General features: G+C 53.3%; 2 protein-coding genes across 2 annotated transcripts in view; one reads left to right on the forward strand and one right to left on the reverse strand.

Moving 5' to 3' along the window:
* The window catches only part of CABP7 (calcium binding protein 7), a 19,027-nt gene extending 18,172 nt beyond the window's left edge, over positions 1-855 (forward strand). The window contains exon 4 of the mRNA XM_009888997.1: positions 616-855. Coding sequence (XP_009887299.1) covers positions 616-855 — 240 coding nt within the window. The remainder of the gene's footprint in view (positions 1-615) is intronic.
* A 19-nt stretch (positions 856-874) lies between these two features.
* On the reverse strand, positions 875-13,766 carry ZMAT5 (zinc finger, matrin-type 5). The gene is made up of 5 exons (XM_009888965.1): positions 13,571-13,766; positions 11,759-11,821; positions 11,454-11,534; positions 4,760-4,871; positions 875-1,120 (listed from the first exon to the last, which is right to left on the reverse strand). The coding sequence occupies exons 1-5, from the start codon at positions 13,695-13,697 to the stop codon at positions 991-993; spliced, it is 513 nt and encodes a 170-aa protein (XP_009887267.1). The 5' UTR covers positions 13,698-13,766; the 3' UTR covers positions 875-990.
* Between the last annotated feature and the right edge of the window lie 4,470 nt (positions 13,767-18,236).

Genomic DNA, 18,236 nt, shown 5'->3' on the forward strand with positions numbered 1-18,236 from the left:
AAGCCGAGCACCCACGCGCCTCCCCAAGAAAGCCGAGCCAAGGGTCTCATTCATCCCTCACTTTCCCGGTGAGGAGAACCGACTCCGTAAAACTCTCGCTGCGGCTACCACGTGGCTGGGCTCAGGCTGCGCCGGGCTTGGCCGGACCAAAGCTGCACCCTAAAAGCACCCCCAGGGTCTTCTCCAGCCCAGTCCATCCAGGCTGGTGAAGAGGAGAAGCTGGAGGCACCTCGTCCTCGGCTGCCAGCGCAGCCCCGCAGCGAGGAGACCCGTGGAGTCCCTCCTCGCCCCTTCCCAGCTCCAGCCCCCAGCAGCTCCCGCGGCAGGGAGCCACCCCCGGCGGTGTTTGCCCCCCTGGCACTCACCGTTTACTTAGTTTCCCAGAGAAGGAGAAACCTTGGGATGTTTTTTTGCCTCCTTGCCTTTCACCTTCAGCGTAGTGGGAGCAGGAGCTGAGGGCTTACGGGAGCTCCCTGAGCTCTTCATTAGGAGCTCCGGCACCTGAATTGAAGCGGTTTTACACACCAAATTTAACAGAAGCAAACATAAGTCATAAACACAGGAAAAAATATTAAACATCAATTTTAAAAGCCCGGTTGCAGCTTCCTTCCCCAGACCGGATCGGCTGTGGATCGGGACCGAGAGCGGGCAGCGCAGGGCGCACCACGGGTGGCAGCGGTGCGAGGGGCCGGATCCTGCTCCGGGAAACGGGGGCTGTCGGCTCCAGATGAGAGCAGACAGCCCCTCCGCGCGGGGCTGGATCCCCACGGAGTGCAGATCCCCGTTCCAGCGGCACGGAGACAGCCACCCGACCGGCTCAACCCACGGGAGGCTGCCAGGCGAGAAATAACATGACACACACCGGTTGCAACGGGGAGGGGGGAAGGCTTTTATTGATATCAAAGTGTGTATAAATAATTTTGTCCTTTTCTTAGAGCGGGTGAGGAAGAAGTCCATCTCCAGCACAACTTCTGCGGGTGTCCCTGAGCTTCAGCCCCACTGCAGGTTAGGGGGGACCGGCCATCCTCCGGGTGGGGGGGCCTGCAGGGAGGGGGGCAGGTCCTGCACTGGTGGCCAGCCCGGTGGGTACTGGAAAGGAGCTGGTTTCTCAGGCAGAACACTGGGGAGGTGGGGAGAGGAAAGGGGCAGCGGTGAGACGGAGCTGTCTCAGTTGGTAGCAACATCCTGTGCCCCCTCTGCCAGCCCCCAAAAGAGGAGGGGGCCAGCGCAGGAGGGGTTTGGTTATCAACAAGCATCGTATATTCACCCACCCCCCAAATCCAACAGCGGAACTGCGGGGTAACCACCCCTCACCCCTTTTAAGCGGTTGGTGCTTGCTAACGTAGCGCACGCCGCTGAAAAATAAGGTGGGAGCGCTAAGGTAAGGGGGTCTGCCGGAGGCGCAGCCCCCCCCAAAAGCCACCCCAGGCACAGCTGGTGGCGGGAGAGGCCTCGTGCGGGGAACACGGCTGGTCTCCCCCTCCTCTCCCACCCCCAGCTGCTCTCCACTCCCCGCACAGCTGAGTTTTGAGAAGAACAAACAAATTTAGCAGATGTTTCCTTCCCAGCAGCCCGCATGCCAAGCCAGCTGTGCACTTCCCAAAGGACAAGGACCCCTCGGAAACGGAGAAACTGCCAAACCGCCGGGGTGTTTTCACCGAAGCACCCTTCAGCAGAGGGAAGGGGCTTCCTCCTCCAGCTCACAGCCCGGGAAACACGTTCTCTTCTCTCTCTCCCTCAAGTTTACCAGTCGAGGCTGCTGCAAACACCACACCTGACTGGAGAAGCGCAAAAGCAAGAAGCACATCTCCCTCATCTCCAGCTGAAGAAAGCGCTTGGCCGGAGCAGGTTTAAATTCACGGGAAACATACCTTTTCCATTAATTCCTGAGTGCAGGAAACTCATTTGTTCTTTAGCGCAAGCCCTGACAGCAGCCTTCCAGCCTCCCAGGCCTCTACCTCCGATCCTGATGAATCTTTTTAATTGTTACGCCAGAAGAAATCTAATCAAACTCCTTTACATAACGCTCCCGAGGAGCAGCACCCTCCTCTCCCTGCAGGGCCGGCGACGTGGCCGAAAGCCAGCTAGGGAAGTTGAGTGCAGTGTTTTCTAGGCAAGCAGCGCAGCGCAAAGTCATTTGGTCTAACGCTTATCCCCTTGACGGGGAATTCTTCGGAGCCGAGGATGAGACAAGACCGCTAGGATGCACACCAAGCCCCCTCTCGGGCAGGAATAGTTTTTGTTCCCTCCAGGCAGTCGCCCCCGCAGCAGCAGTACGGTGGGGTGGAGAGCAGGACAAGGCACGCCGCAAGGTGGAACGGCGCAGCTATCAACTAATGAGCTGTTGCGTGAGCAGCAGAACTAATCAATAGGGAGGATGCTGTCTGGGTACTCAATTCCCCGGGGTCTCATAAGATACAAGTGCTATCAAAGGTTTACCTCCAGCTGGAGCGTTCGGAACGGCCGTCCCATGGGGATTCTCCGGTGACTAGCAAGGGTCAAGAATATTTCCTTTTCCAAGGCATTAATGGGATCCCTCTCCTCTACTCACTTCCACATTCCCGAAACTATAGTATCTCAGGATATCTGAGGCCTCAGACCCCTTTCTGATGGAAATCAGCAAGTGGGCTCCACGGCAGCCAGGGCAGAAGCCCACGCTCACGTGCACTGACATGCTCCGTTTCCTTTGGAAATCAGCTTAAAAATCAATCACAGCTTGGCAGAGCTCCACCGTTAAAAGAACTACACGAACTCCATCCAACTCCACCCCGGCTCTCCAGAAAGCAATGGCCCAGCCTGACTTTGAAAATACGCATCAGGTGGAGGCTTCCAAATGAAGATCGTCTCCTTGAGCCCAGCCACGCTGGGAAAGCGGCTGCACGAACCACGAGGGGAAGGCAGCGTGGCAACTCTCCATCCATGGGGCTAATTTAGGGCACAGTCACAAATGGTGCTCAAGTTACTGCCTTGAAGAAAGCGCTACCCTTCAGCCAAGGCAGTACCTGGCCCCACGGCCACTTCTAGCCCACCATGGCGTTTTCTTTGCGCTGCGGTGTACTTGGAGACTGCAAGGCAGCAGCTCTACCTGTGACTGCCTGCCAGGGATCCTGCTGGAAAGCCCCCGCTAAGGCAGAGAGCGAAACTCAGCTACGCTCGCAGGCTGAGGCTTAACACAGTAACATCCTCCCATCGCGCTTTGGGAGCATCACGCTTCCAAGGACCTTTTCCATCCCCGCTTGAATCCTTCCTACTCAGTGCTGCCAGAGAAGACAGAAGTGGAGCGTTATCTCCAGCATCTTTTGGAGCTGACTGCCCTCGAGAGCATTTTCTCTACTGTTTTGTGCAGACTAATTGTCTTCACTGACATTACCAGCCAGGCAAGGCAGCCTCTGGGGCAGGTTATCATCCGAAACCAAAAATTCCCCAAAGCAGCGTTAGATGCTGCCACATTTCAGGGACCTCGAGGACTTCAAGAGGGAGAGGGAGCTCCTTGTCCTTAAAAGCATTTTCAGGAGGAAGACGGACTCCCCAGGCACCAGGAGCACAGGGACCTGCCTAGACCAGCCCCTCTTCCCTGGCAATGCAAAACAGCCTCTCGCACAGGCAAAGCAACACCCACGCTTGCTCAGGGCAAGGCTGGGGCTGGACAGCACAAAGGGAGAAGAGAAATGACAGGGAGAGGCATCGGCGAGGCCGGATAGAGGAAGAGAAGCTTTCAACAGTTGTTAAGTTCCAGCAATAGATGGTTTCTAGGCCTGCAGAGGCAGAGAGGCTGGGTAGGAAGCAACAACCCTACAAAACCCAGGTCTCGTGCATCTTTGGAGGCAGCAGGGACCAAATAGTTACGAAGGTCTGGAAGTTCCTTTGGGTACAACGATGACTATCTTCTGTAAGAGACGATCTACCCCAAGATGAAAGGATTCTCAGGCAGGACAAGTAAAATGGGGCAAGCGAAGTGTACGGGGGTAGGAAGGTTATGGCTGTCGGTGAGCACCGCTGCAAGGCTAAGGGCAGCCAAGCTGATGGATGGAGCGAAGAGAAAGCAACAAGCCCAGACAAGCACCAGAAGGAAGATCCTGCCCAGACCAAACACGGAGAGGACAGGAGCAAACAGAAAAAGAACAAAAGAGAGATTTGGCACCTGCCCAAATGTCATCCAATTAAGCCTGCGGCACAGTCAGGTGAGCAAGGAAACAGCAGGCACCGGCAGGCATCCGAATCGGAATGAATGCTGCGAGGAGGAGCTAATTCCACCCTCTCACTGGCAGGGACTGGCAGAGATGTGCAGACAGGGCAGGCAGAGGATGGGGAAGCTGTCAACAGATGAGACCGGGCTCCTGCCACTGAACTCGGGGCATTAATAACTCAGCATTGCAGTGGCACTGTCCTTCCAGGCACCTGCGTGCGCTCTGCAGAGAGCTCAGGAGTACCCCTCTGCCCTGCCTCCCCCCAGGGAAGCAGCCGCAGGCAGCCACAGCCTGTCCCTCCTGCACACGGGGAGACACATCCACGCATCTCTGATGCGGGCGTGCAAGCCGGGATCCATACGTCTGTCTGTAGCTTGTGCCAGGAGCAGACACGCAGCGCTGGCAGACCCAGCGGTCAACGACAGCTCAGGGGCTCCCATCGGGTCGGGACCTCTGATCACCTGCGCCTTCTCCTATCCCACTCACAGCCCTCTTGTGGGATCCCTCCTCTGCATCGCGCGGGCCAGAAGCAGCAGCCAGCCCTCGCAGGGATGCTCCCCAGCCACCAGTACCTGTTGCTCTGAGCCGCGCTCAGTCTCTTTGCTCTCTTCTCCAGCCAGTCCTCAATGGTGCCAGGCGGGACATCTGCTCCCTCCTGCCGCAGCTCCTTTGATCTCTGCTCCCCTGGTTGAGAGAGAGAGAGAGAGGGAGGGCTATCAGACGCTCGCGCTGCAGTCCTTTCACTCCATTAAACCCACTGCTCATTACCCTGCACAGTTTCATACAGCGGAGAGTTTGCAATATGCCTGTGGCAGCCCCTCCTCCTCCTCCTCCTCCACCGTCCACCTGCCATCTGATGCTTGGCCTCCTCACTGGTGACAGCTCCAGCCAGACAGAGCCGGGAACAAGAACTAAGCCAGCGAGCACGGCGGCAGTTTGGGCACTTAACCGAGGGGAGTCTGACATCTCCCCCCAGGGTAGATCGTCCACGTCCTCGCCTGAAACAGCCTCTGCTGGCCCTGAGCCCTGAGCCGTTTCCAAAGACGTGTCCCTCCAACTGGCAGGAGGGACTTTGCCACCTCTGCCCAGTTAGGTGGGAGTGACAGGGACGTCTGTCCGGATCGATGCAGACTTGGCAGGCCACGAGAGTCTGAAAGGTTCAGAGTGCGCGTACAACCAAGGGACGGGATTTCAGAGATGCTGTCAGGTCTGTTTAAGGCTCACGCTGCGTGATGCATCCCCAGCCCCTGCAGAGCCGGGGCGGGAGGCTGTCGCCCGGCCCTGCTCAGCCTAGGTGCAAAATCAGAGCAGACCCGGCAGCGGGAGGAAGGGGAACTAGCCCCTGTGTTTTCTCATGCAAGTTAGGAAGGAGCAAGGAAACCAGTAGGAAACCTCTGCGGTCTACCAAGAGGCAGGGCAGCCTGAGGTCCTTTCAAGGATTCAACCCCTCCATCACCCCAGGGGGGTTGCGTGGGGCAGATGCCCGCACGCACCCCGTCCTGCAGCACTCTCCTCTCCGGGCAGAGAGGCACAGAGCCAGCGGGGCAGTCCCAGCACTCACCAGTCCCTCCCGCCGGGCAGAAATCCTCAGCTGCCCCATTAGCAAAGCTCCCCGGTTCCCCGCCATCGGCACCAGCGACAAAGGTAGGGGAGAACAGGGTCTAGCAGAGTCCTTGACACGAACGACGCAGTCACGCTCCTGACAGCACATCAGGCAGAGCGGGCTGAGGAGATGCTCAGCGCTATTAGACCTCCAGCCTAGGGGAAAGTTCCCACCTAAGAGAAACGGGAATGTGATACTTGAAAAACAAACACTTATCAATAAAAAGGAAGCCGAGGCAGCTGTGTGCCATTCCCCTTTGCCCTGTTCATCAAATCCTCTGGGGATAAGCGCCCTGAGCCCATTTAGAGATCGACTCGCCACCCCAACGGCAGCCACCTGCAGCCGTGCCCACCCGGAGCCTGCTCCACACCTACCCGCCATATGTCACACGTTTAAGGAAAATATTATACGTTTCCAGACAGGGTGTGAAATTAATATTGCTTGGGCAGAGTGAAGGATCACTTCATCCTAGTGGTGGCAACCAATTATTCATCTGCCTGTTGAATATTAATAAGGATGGCAGAAATGTGCTACACAATGAGCAGCCGGAGATGGATAATTTGTCATCCAGCCTTTTCATCTGCTGCTGCTGGGAGGGGTGGCGAGGTACTCACTGCCACCACAAAGACAGCCCGCTGTGGTCCTGATGGCGAGGTGCTGCTCTGCAACCCAGCGATAAGGATACGACTGTTCACATCTCCAACAGTTGCTCGCTCCCAAGGAGCAAAGCCCCAGCAGAGCTATTCAGGGTCAACCCATCAGCCTGGCCAGGTGAGGGCACTGGGGAAGGCAAGAAGCTCAGCCTGGTGAGCTGGGCACCGCTCACACTCAGGATATCTGAATTCAGCTCCCAGATTAGATTTCTCCAGCAGCATTGGCCACAGCCACTTTATTTCCCTTTGCTCCAGGTTTCTCCACCTAGAGAGCGCCTGGGCACATCCCACCTCAGCAAGGGCACAAGCAGTGGTTGTGAGAGGCTTTCATGAAGCAGGGAAGAAAACCCACAGAGAGAAACCTCTCCCACCTCTGCCTACCACCAAGATTTCCTTTCGATCCCACTCCAAGCCCCAACAGAATGCAGACCAAAAACTGTCAAAGCCTCTCTGTTTAGAGCACGGAGCCCCAAGATCAGTGCCCCAAAGTGTCACACCAGAAACTGGTGGGAGCCCATGGACTCGAGCAGCCGCAACTGTCTCATGCAGAAAAGCTCACTGGCTGCGGTGGAACGACTCCAGACTCACGCTGGCCTAAATGAAGCCCCAGGTGTCCAGATCAGAAAAACATCCAGGTGGCTTCCTGTTCACGCAGCTCCACGAGTTACTGCTCCAAAGCACTCCAACCCGTGGGCTGAGAAATAAGGCAGCAGGTACGGACAACTCTCTGGCTCTGTCCACCTTGACACATAACCATCAAAAAGGCCAATCTTTTGTCTCTTCTTCCTCTGAAGCACACACGTCCCATCCAGGGACCACCAAGATCACCACGAGACAGGAAATAGCCCCTGAATGTCAACAGGTATTCCAAGATGTAACTCAAACACAATTCCCAGCTCTTACTCCTCATACACGATGGCACAGCCGCCAGACTGCAGCAGCAACAAAGGTGTGAAGGTGCTTCCCCCCTCCTCCTCGCTGGAGTGTTTGCTTCAAAGTCTAATTACAGTCAATTAAAAGAGTGGCTGTAGTCATGAAGTGCCTCTCTAATGATGCCAGAGCAGGAGTCCAGATTTATCTTCTCTCCCTAAGCAATTTTTAGCATGAGTTTTCTTCCTGAACGAGGCACCACCGTACGCGAGACGCAACCACCAGCACCGAGCAGGTCACCTGGAGGAGAGATTTACATGTAATCCTTCAGGTCCTTCCCTGAGCAGGACGATGTGGCAGCCCAAACTCCTCCAGAGCACATGAACAGCGGCAGACTGCGGCTGAGAGATGAGGTTGATGAGGCCCTGCAACACGAGCAGCTTAAGAAGTTACCACCCCGCAGCCACGAAGTGGCAGCCGACTGCGAGAGCGCTCCTCCTCCTGCTCATCGCTAAGTTAAACTGGTTGACTACAGCCACCCCCAGCAGGGTCACTCGTATTCTTTCAATCACACGGCTATATTGCAAACACTCACCCAACTGTGCCCTTACTCTCCCCTCGCGGCTCCGGCTAGCTGGAGCTCACCAAAGAGGCTGGGTTGTGTCAATACCACCAGCAGAAGTGACGCAGATTAGTGGGGAGCCAATAACTTTAAGCAAGAAGACGGCAATTTGACAGTGACTTTTCCTGACATGACTGTACTTAAAATGACAGCCTGGAAGTGTCTCGCTGATGAATGATGCAGCAGATGCAGAAGGCTAATGCTTTGATGCGGTAACAGCTGGGAATATGCCTCCCTCCCCGCTGAAGGTGGGAACTGTTGCTTTTTGATGAGTATATTCTACGGGGTGCAGAAATGCTGAAGCCAAAGTAGGACACACTCTAAGCTGTTACAGAACAGCGAATCGTCCAGAAATTTTCCTACTTAACCCGCAAGACTAACACAAACAACAGGGTGAATTCCCTGCGTTGAAAAGGCCAAATGTTAAGAATAATTTAATGTTTCCTTTGGCTGTAATAAAAACGCATCATTAGCAAGGAGAGCTCACTGACACAGAACTACCAACACCAAACACTTAACGGGGATTCAGGCACGAGTTCAATATTTACTTGACAAAGAAGTGCCGTCACGGTTTAGCAGTGTTAAAAAAAAAAAAGTCAGAAAGGGCTTTGCTGTGGTTTAGGATGCAGCCCCTGAAGATGGGTTAGTGGGCTATACCACTTCACTACAGGATGTCTTTGCAGCTTTTTCTGAAGCATCCGCCTCAGATGAGGGGAGACACGGGTACAACGCAGCCTGACAGCTCCTCTGCTTCTACACCCACCCACCAGAGCCGAGGAAAACGGAGTTAAGCAGCACTGTGGACCTACTAAGAGACCATCCACTTTTACCCCACCAGAGGCAGAGCGTGACCGTCTCCACCTCGGTCACACAAGGCTCTGCAGAAAACTGTGAGAGCACTGTGGAGCTTCCACGCTCTCAGCTCATCCTAAATCCCCGACCAGCCCAGGCTGCAAGCCCGTCAAAATCTCCCAGACGCTGCAGGTTCGGACAGCAAATCCCCGAGGACACTGACAGTTCAGTGAGAGGCAGCCTGAGCCACACTGCTGCTCTAACCCGTACTGTGTCACCTGCGATGCCTCAGAGCACAGAAACAGCGGGACTAGGTGCTAATGCACATCGGGAGCACCGGATGGACATGTTATAAGGATCAAGTCTCCTGTGTAATTAATGCAACCTGCAGTCCAACCTGCCATCACACTATCTCACCTTAAACTCTGCCCTAAGCCTCACCATCCGAGACACTGACGCTTCAGTAGCCTAAGGAGTGGTGAAAAGTCACCATGACACACCAAACGGCGGCTTGGCTTTTGCAGATGTTCCTTCCATCCAGTCTACTGTGTTACGGGCTACACTTCTCCACCAAGTCCTGCTGAGCTCTTCCCTCCATCGAATCCCTCCAAGCTCTCCACAGGCTCAACCGATCAGATTTTGAGGTCTGCGTGACACTCAGCCTGCTCGCTGGGCTCACACGGGATTTCCACGGAGCAACACCACGAGAGAGGTGAGAGGGATTTAACTCTACAACCACTCATTTGTGCCAGAGCAGCACAGCCAAGGACAAGGCACCCTGCCGTCCCCTGGCCATCGCTCCTTGAAGTCTAATTGTTTAATTAAATGTTTGACTTGGTAATACAAATGCAAGGTTTCCAAGTAATCTCCCAGGAATCAGCTCTCTCGCTAGCCAATTCTCCGCTTACACCTGACCCATTTGACAGAAGTCAATATTCAATAACAAGTGTAATTGGCAATGAAACCTTCCCAAGCGCGGAGGAGCTTGCCAGCCTTCCCCTGCAGCTCCGCTCTGCTCCAAAGAGCTTTCACTTCCCCTGCAATAAACAGCCTTCAATGACGGGAAACACTACAGATTCCTGCAAATAGGCTGACATCCTATGCCACCTCTCGGGAGCCCGGCCCTTAAACCCCGCAGCAGAGAAGGGTCGGGGAGAGGTTCGGGGCTAGCAGCGGGGACAGGGAGTGCGACTGCCAGCCCGGCACTGCCGCTCTGAGAAGGGCTGGCTGGAGCGCTCCGTCTCCCGTGCAGCCCGACGAGATGGGTTTTATTGACTGCCAGTGTTGTTCAGCAATTGATTCACAGAGTCGCCTCGGGGACTGGCAGACTGACTCAGCAGCGGCGAGGACTGTGTAGTGCCTGCCTTCCTCCCGCTCCTCCAGGTTCACCGGAGCCCCGCTTCCCCAAATCCCATCCATCTGAAGGCCAGGAGAGTCTCTACCCCACGCACATCCCAAATCTCTTATGTATGCATGCACGTACACGCAAACACACACTTTCAACACTTGAGCCTGTTTTTGTCAGACTATTGGCAAAACAACAGTTGGCTTCAGCTAGCAGTGTGGGCACAAGATCTGCTCAGAAGCTGGGCTGCATTAGGAAGAGCACTGCCAGCAGGTTGAGGAAGTGATCCTTCCTCTCTGCTCCACACTGGTGAGACCATGTCTGGGTGCTGCGTCCAGCGCTGGGCTCCCCAGTACCACAGAGAGAGAGATATACCGGAGGGAGTCCAGCCAAGGCAAGAGACAACAGGCACAAACCAAAATACAAGAATTTCTATTTAAATACTAAAAAAACCCTAAACATTTTTATTGCAAACATGGTCAACCACTGGTGCAGGTTGCCCACAGAGATAGTAGAGTTTCCACCCTTCGAGATACTCAAAACACAACTGGACGTGGTCCTGAGCAGCCTGCTCTAGTTTATCCTGCTCTGAGCAAGGTAGGGTTGGGACTAGACAATCTCCAGGGGAGACCTCAACCACTCCGTAAGTTCTCCCCAACACCTCGCTCACATTTTCTCTAACCACCAAAGTAATGAATCCTATAAGACAAAATAGAGCTGCCACCCCTTACAGGGCAAGGAGGTGGAACTCCCAGAATGAAGAAGTTCAAAAGTGCTCTGGAGACTCGCAGCAGGGGAGCAGCTGCCATTCGTCCTCTGCCCAAACTTCAGTTCCACCCAAAGGCACACGAGCAGAGGCCATTTCTGGATCCAAGACCCCATGTCCTCACCTCAGGACAACCCAACTGACAGCAGGCTAGCTCTTCCCAAGAGTGGAAACAGCAGCTCCCTGGTAATAGTAGAGAGGTGGGGGGAAATCAAATCCATAAATTTAAGGGGAAGTGATGTACCACTGCCCTCTGCTGCTGACAGTTTTTATTCCCTGACTGAACAAAACCCCGAGGGCTCAGAAAGCCCACTCTCTGCTTCAGATGCTTGCTGCTAAGTAGTAACAGCATCGCTCAACTCCAGGTTTGTGTCTGTGCCAGCAGACTGAGCAGAAAGCATATGAAAAACTGCAGCACTTACAGCCACGCTACAGGCTCACATAGCACTGAAAGGCAGGCGGGAGCGATCCACGCTCGATTTGCTGCGTACAGGCAGCACGGGACCGCAGGCTCTCGCTGCACAACCCCTCCTGCTCCCCTTTGCAGCCCACACTCCCTGCAGCAACTCCCCCTCCTTCAGAGAACCCCGGACATTTTCTTGTTCGAGGACTCACCTTGAACCTGGGCACTCAGCTTCTCCAGGTCCTGCTCTGTCATGTGGGAAAATCTGCAGTTGGACCCGAAATCACACTGTCCTGCAACAAAAGCCACGGAGCTCCGTGAGAGCCACACACACAACATCCTCCCTTGTAAATGTGCATGCAAACCCAAGATCCATTATGCCCGCACACCAGACACGCAGGCCCAAGCCCCGCACTCCCTCCAAGACAAACACACATACCATGGCTCTGCGGAACAGCCTTGGGCTGGCTCATGAAGCTGGAGCTCAGGCAGTTATTTCTAACTCTGAAGAACTCACCTGTTTGCAGGAACTTCCGACAAGGTTTCTTGGTTTGCTCCTCTTGCAGGATAGCGGCAGCATCTAGGGTAGACAAAGGATGAAACAGGGTAACGATCTCTTGCACAGCAATACCCCATCGTATCATGGCCCTAAACAGGTCAGCTGCCTAGCGAGAAGCCATTTTACATGACAACCAGGAACTTGAGCCACAGGCAAAGTGACAGATAACTCTCCCTGGTTGCACCCCTGGCTTCAGCTTTTCACTGGCTTGCAAATATCACCTTTGCTCTCTGCTTCATGCACTCTCCCCATGCTAGTAGGGGAAAAGAAGCATGACAGAAAAGCAAGGACTCTGCAGCACTTCTGTACAGCAGGGAAAGACCAGGCAGACTCACGGAGCTCTCAGAAAAGCTCTGTGTGAGGCCTCACAGAACCCTGTGCTGAGTCTCCGGTGGACACCACTGAAATGGTCCTTCAGCTCCCATAGATGTCCTGGGCACTGTGGGCCCCAAAGACACAGCAGCTCCCACAAATGGTGGAAGAACTTGCACTGGCTGATGCCAGGCCACAGAGCCTGGAGACAAGAGGAGACGAACCCCCTAATCAGGGATGGGATGAGGAATTTTATCAATCAGAGGGAAATCAGGGGCTGCAGTCTGGTGAGAAGAAAAGCGCAGGGCAATCTACCTCACCATCACTGACCCAGCTAGAACTGGGCTGGGGCCGGTGGTCCTCCACACTTGAGAGCCTTTCCAACTTTCACGTATGGTTAAGGAGACAGCAGAGCCACCCAGAGCTCCGCAGGGTATTCCTCACCTAGCTAGCCAGGAGACAAACACAGCCTGCAACTCCTGACCCCGAGGAACCAGAAGGAAGCGGAGGAACACATAGGCCATGCTTTCACTATCGGTTTAACCCAAACTAAGTCTTCATTCCTGCCAAAATCTGCCAAGTCCTGCTCTCTCTCTCAGACCCTGGACACACTTTCCCACCATATTCCCAACGCTGGCACTAAAACACATGTAACTGCATGGCAAGCCAGGTCTGAGCGCTGAGCTGGGTGAGAAGAGTCGCATTAAACAGGCAGAGGACACAGGGCTTTCCTCCAGCATGTCCTGATGCAGCCTCCAGCCCCAGAATTCCAATTCCTGCTCTGCCAAAACTTCAGGGCATCTAGCCCTCCTCCCCTGCTCACCCCCTGGGCTTTGAGCACACCAGTGCTCTGAGCTGCTTCCCCAGCCCTTTCACCCTGCTGGGATCTCCAGTTAAGCGGTCGTATCCTCAGCCTCTCCCACGGCCACCCTCAGAATCCACATCTCCACCCAGCACAGAGAGCTGCTGCCAGCTTCCCGCCCGTTCACATAACACATGCGTACAGCCTGCCTTCCAGCCCGCTTTCTCCACGTACGCGCCCATATTCCTCTCTCCACGCATGGCAGAGTTCAACTCTGGTTTGCAGAAGGCACCTAAACTCACCTTCAGAAACTGTAACTCACTTTGTTCTCTCAGGTCTCCCGTCTCAGATTTGCTCATGATGCCACGAGAGCTTTATCTGCAACTCCTGTTCTCAGAAACAACCTCCCTATCTCTCTCACCTCATTTCAAGTCCCAGCTGATGTCTACAGTTTCCCCTTCCAACATCCAGACACACGAGGGTTTTGCCTCTGAGGCCACTTGACAGCAACAGTATCAAGTCCACAATTCACTGGCACGGACAATCTAAATATAAACCATCAGTGCTGATTTATTTTATCTATTCCTCCTCTTCCCCCTGCATCCATCACCTCCCCGGTCCCAGAACGGGAATGGCAGACAGTTGGTAGTACCCACCTCGGAATAAGTCGTACCAGACCCTCTTAGCCCTGAGATGCTGCACTCCATTGAGGTGCTTCTTCCTGTTGTGAAGGTTGTCCTGAAAGGACCTGTCACAGTAGTCACAGAAGTATCTTTTCCCCATCTCTCTTCTGGCAGAGCAGCATCAGCACGGCCTGGGAACAGTCAGACAGATCCTCGGCACCCAGCCATGCCTGCCCTGGGGACAGAGGATCCAAGATTTACAGCGCCTGCTTCCAAAGGAGAGGAACTCAAATCATTTAGGGTTGGCAGACAGCAAAAGAGGCGAGACCCAATAGTATATATTCTTGTCTATCAGAGACTGGTAAAGCAGCATCTGCTGCATGTACATGGGAGAACAGGCTCAGATCTGCATTTCTTGTCTGTTACCCAAAGCAACAGCATCTCTGCTGAAAGAGCTCTCCTTCCCTGAGCATGCTGGAGCTCAGATCACACAAAGCAGAGACCCCAGAGAGCCAGCGGTTCCTAGCCACCACCTGCACCAGGGAAGGTGCAGCAGAAACCATCCAATATGCAAACGGGAGGAGCTAGAGGCCCATGCCACAGCCCCGACGCGGGCCCCCAGGACTTTAACCCCGGACCACAGACAACCTCCACAAGCAAGAGGAAGGAAATGCCCTTACCTTGCAGAGATGGACGTGGGGAAGAAACTCAGCCACTCCTCAAAGATGAAAAAGATGCTGATCTCACCCGTGCTGCACATGGGAAGCTGTATTACAAACACTAAAGGACACAACGGCTGCCTGGTCTTTCTCTGCTGTGCAGAAGTGCTGCAGAGTCCTTGCTTTTCTGTCGTGCTTCTTTTTCCCTACTGGTGTGGGGAGAAAGCATGAAGCAGAAAGCAAAGGTTCAGTTCATCTAACCGCCTATTTACTCCTGTACATCAAGGACTGCCTTCCTCATCCTCCCCAGCCTATGGCAGCAAGCTGTGTCTGCTTCACCGAGTACAGCACTTGCAATAAGTATGATCACAACAGCCCTAAAGTCAGGAGGAAAGAACCCCCAGCTCCACAGCCACTGAAAACAACCTGGAGATGCCTGGTCCTTCTCTTCCCACAGGGGACAGGCGCTTTATGTATTTGTAGTACACATGGATTTGTAGTCTGGAGACTCCGCTGTGGAGTATCGAGAAGTAACAGGACAGAATTTGGGTGCTCTCATCTGTGCTGGGCCTGGAGGAGCCCAGACCCTGGTAGGGCAGGTGAGGTTTGTGGTTAACAGGCAGCCCTGTCTCCATCGGCTGTCCTTGCTGGAGGTGCAACAGACAACCTGAAGGAGCTTAAAGTTCTCTCCCGAGTGATATAAAGGTACCTGATAAATGCCAAAGATGGATGGACTGGGAGATAAACTCCAAAAGCAATTCTCCAGTTTTTGACACCTTGACAACCAAATGCATTTAAAAAATGGCACAGAGACCAGCGCAAGAAATAAAGATTTTATAAATAAAACAGGGTCAGAATCAATCACAGCCTCCCTAACGATTCCTCAGAATCAGCGGGAAGAGGAGCAGCAACAGGCAATCCCTCAGAGCCGAGCATGCTGCGCTAAGGCAGCTCTGCCGAGCCCTCCCGCCAGCCATCCATCCTGGCACCTCATGAGCAACCGTGCCAAACTCCCTTCCTTCCCCAGCTCCCAAGAACTGCTGCTTCAAAATCAAGTCCCTGGAAACCTCTCCGGCCTCACACCACCACTTAAGACGTAAGTCTCCTCTATCTCCGTCCAGCTGCATTGACTGGAAAGATCTTCTGTTTTTTTTCTGAAACAGCTTGCAAACCTTCACACTGAAGGTAAAATGTTCAGAGACTCGATTGAACTTGAAATCTTTGTTTTAAGCTCCTTTCCTTGTTCTTCGGGTGAAATACAGTGTTGGGAGGTGGTGCTGATCAACCAGCCATCTCTCCCCGATGCGACTGCAAACTGCTTCACCTGCAAACACAGTCAGACCTGGCTCCTGCTCGGGAAGGAGCAACTCAGCTCTGTAGGGCTTGAGGTCTGAAATTGTCCTAGTCCCACCCAAGAAACCAAACCCAAGTGCTGCTTAGTGAGCATTAAGCCACAATTTTCCCCTATCCTTTACTAGATCATCCCAGAGTTTTGCAGGCAGCCTGGCAGCCAGCTTTGCCGCACTGTGGTGGGGCTGCTGGAATTCAGAGGGGAATGCTCTCACCCTCAGCGTCTGGCTCGCTGGCAGGCTCTGCTGTGGCTTTTAAGTATTGAAAAATCCCCCTTCCGCATCTTATGCCATAGTCTCCCAAAGTTTCTGGGAACATAAAAGCTTTCCTGCTTCAGCTGCTGGCTCCTGCACTCCATCTCTGCAGAAGCGGCTGCTGTGAACGGGGAAAACAAATGAGATTCTGCAGCGGTCCCACACAAGTTTCCACAGATCTCAATGGGAATTCTGCCTGCAGAAGCCCAGCAGCAGCCAGCCTTTGAAATCGTATTTCAAACTTTTCCTTTCATCACCCCGACAGCAATAATTGCAGAAGCTCATTCCTCCTCCTTCCTCAACAACAAGGGCAGAAAGCTCCTACAGATTTCAGGCAGCCAGATCCCACTCCCCAGAGGTACCGGCTCCCAAATTCTCCTAGCGATTCCCATTGCAGGGGATGAACAGAATAAAAAAAAGAAAAGCAATTAGAGGAGCATCAGATTCTCCCAGAGATCGCCCCCTCCAAAGATTACACTGAGCACTTATTTCCATCTTTTTGAGAATTCAATTGCATGGATTATCTTGGCTGGCTTCTGACAACTCTCTGCAGTATCAGCAATCCACAGCGCTTTGCGCTGAACTAGTACGTAGGAATAAAAGCTGCTTCTGAGCAACACTGGCTAACCTATTTCCATTTTCCCAAATGGCTCCAACAGTAAACAAAGAGCATTATTCAGCTGAAAACAGAGATGTTTTCTAATTAAATCCATGTTAGTCATTATGAAATGAAGTAAATGTAGCTGCTTTATAAAGAACTGCTTCAGCTTGGCCATTTCCTCTTAACATTTCTAGACCCTAATTTGCAATTGAATTCAGGCAAATAGACCCCTGGACCCACAGGCAGCCATAAACGACTTCAGACAGGCTTGTACCAGCTTAAAAGTCTTTCTGCATAAATCCAAATACAAAAAAACCCAGGGCTTTGTCTTGTATCTCGATGCTTAGAAGTATTAACAAAAAAAATCCTCCACTGTAAGCCTCTTGGAGCAACGTTTAATAAGAAATAGCATGTCCTAAGACACCTAGCAGGTGTTTCACTCATCTAGCTGAGACGCTTGGTAAAAATCCAGGCAAGACCTCATACGCACCATCCTACAATTTCCCCTCCTCAAATTGCTGCCAAAACACTCCACATTGCGTTCTACCAGCTACAGATTTTATTTAGGACTCTCCGGGGGTTCTTTCACCAATTTCCTCGAGATGTGGACAGAGGGAAGAAGGTGACCCAGAAACGGGCATACAGCAGACTTGTTTTCGTCTGGGCGTAACTGCTTTTCTCCGCGCTGAACCCTGAGAATTGCTGCTGGGCCTTGACCTCAATTTCCTTCTTTCTTATAGCCCAGGCTTGGGGCCGTTTCAGCCACTTTGGGTATCCGGACAGATGTGAAGTTAATTAAATCCAAGTGTCGAGCTTATGATACTCAGCCGCCAATTTAAATGTGTTCATATCTCTACGGGAACATGCAAAACGCAGGCAGAGTCTGCCAGCACCTTCACAATGACAGAGGGACGGATTCTGACTTCCGTTACGCCCAGCATAAATCCAGAGCTTGATTCGGGATTAACACCGACCTGACCGTTACACAAACCCATCTCAGTGGTAGCAGTTTACAGACTATTGGGGAGATTTGTCTTAGAGACAATCCCTAGCTGTTAACTTTGAAAAATAATAATGGAGCTTTTCGAAGGGACGGCCTAAGGCATAACACTATACACAGGGCATGGGAATACGTTCAGCACGGGAATAGGTTCGGCACCTTTTGCCCTCTGTGCAGGCTTCCAGCACAAGCAGGGGCTTTGCCCTATGCCAGAAATCCCACAGATCCCCACAGCAGCTCCATGCAGGGAACCAAAAATAAATAAATTAAAAGAAAGGACTACGCAGCCAGACTATGTCCTCTTCCGGAGCGGCTGAGACAAATGAAACAACAGAGCGAGTGCCACTTGAGGATCTCTTCTGAAATGTAATGTAGATGCTCATTTACCAAGAATCCTGCCGAGGGACAACTTCAGTTTTAAAAATCCACACCCCCCCCCCTTGCTTGCCTGCCCTTTCCAACCCCAAATCTACCTCTCTTTCCCATCACTGCTCAAGCCATCCTGGGGGCCCTCGATCAGGTTAAACAGAAACACAAACACGGAGAGAAGGTGGCAAGCAGGAACGGAGACGGTTCCACTCCAGTTGTACCATGTCACCGCTTCCCGAGGCCTCTGGAGCAGCCTCCTGTCAGGAGCCACAGCATCCATCTCCCACTCGGAGCACGCTGACGACTCTTACGGCCCCTCGCAGCTCGCCCCAGCGACGAAAGAAACCCCCCACGCCCCGAGGGGATGAGCAGAAGAGGACATCAACGCAAAACCTTCTTTCTCCTCCATTTTACCCCTCACGGGGTGGGGGTGTCTTCTGCCCCCCCAGCAAGGCCCTGCAGCCCC

This window comes from Charadrius vociferus, unplaced genomic scaffold, assembly GCF_000708025.1.
Source record: "Charadrius vociferus isolate BGI_N301 unplaced genomic scaffold, ASM70802v2 scaffold1351, whole genome shotgun sequence".
Classification (NCBI taxonomy): domain Eukaryota; kingdom Metazoa; phylum Chordata; class Aves; order Charadriiformes; family Charadriidae; genus Charadrius; species Charadrius vociferus.

Coding starts and splice junctions, on each gene's coding strand:
- ZMAT5 (XM_009888965.1), bottom strand. CDS start 13,697: ATGGGGAAAAGATACTTCTGTGACTACTGTGACAGGTCCTTTCAGGAC. Junction 11,822..13,570: donor CTGGTACGACTTATTCCGAG/GTGGGTACTACC, acceptor TGTCTACCCTAG/ATGCTGCCGCTATCCTGCAA. Junction 4,872..11,453: donor GCTGAGTGCCCAGGTTCAAG/GTGAGTCCTCGA, acceptor TCTCTCAACCAG/GGGAGCAGAGATCAAAGGAG.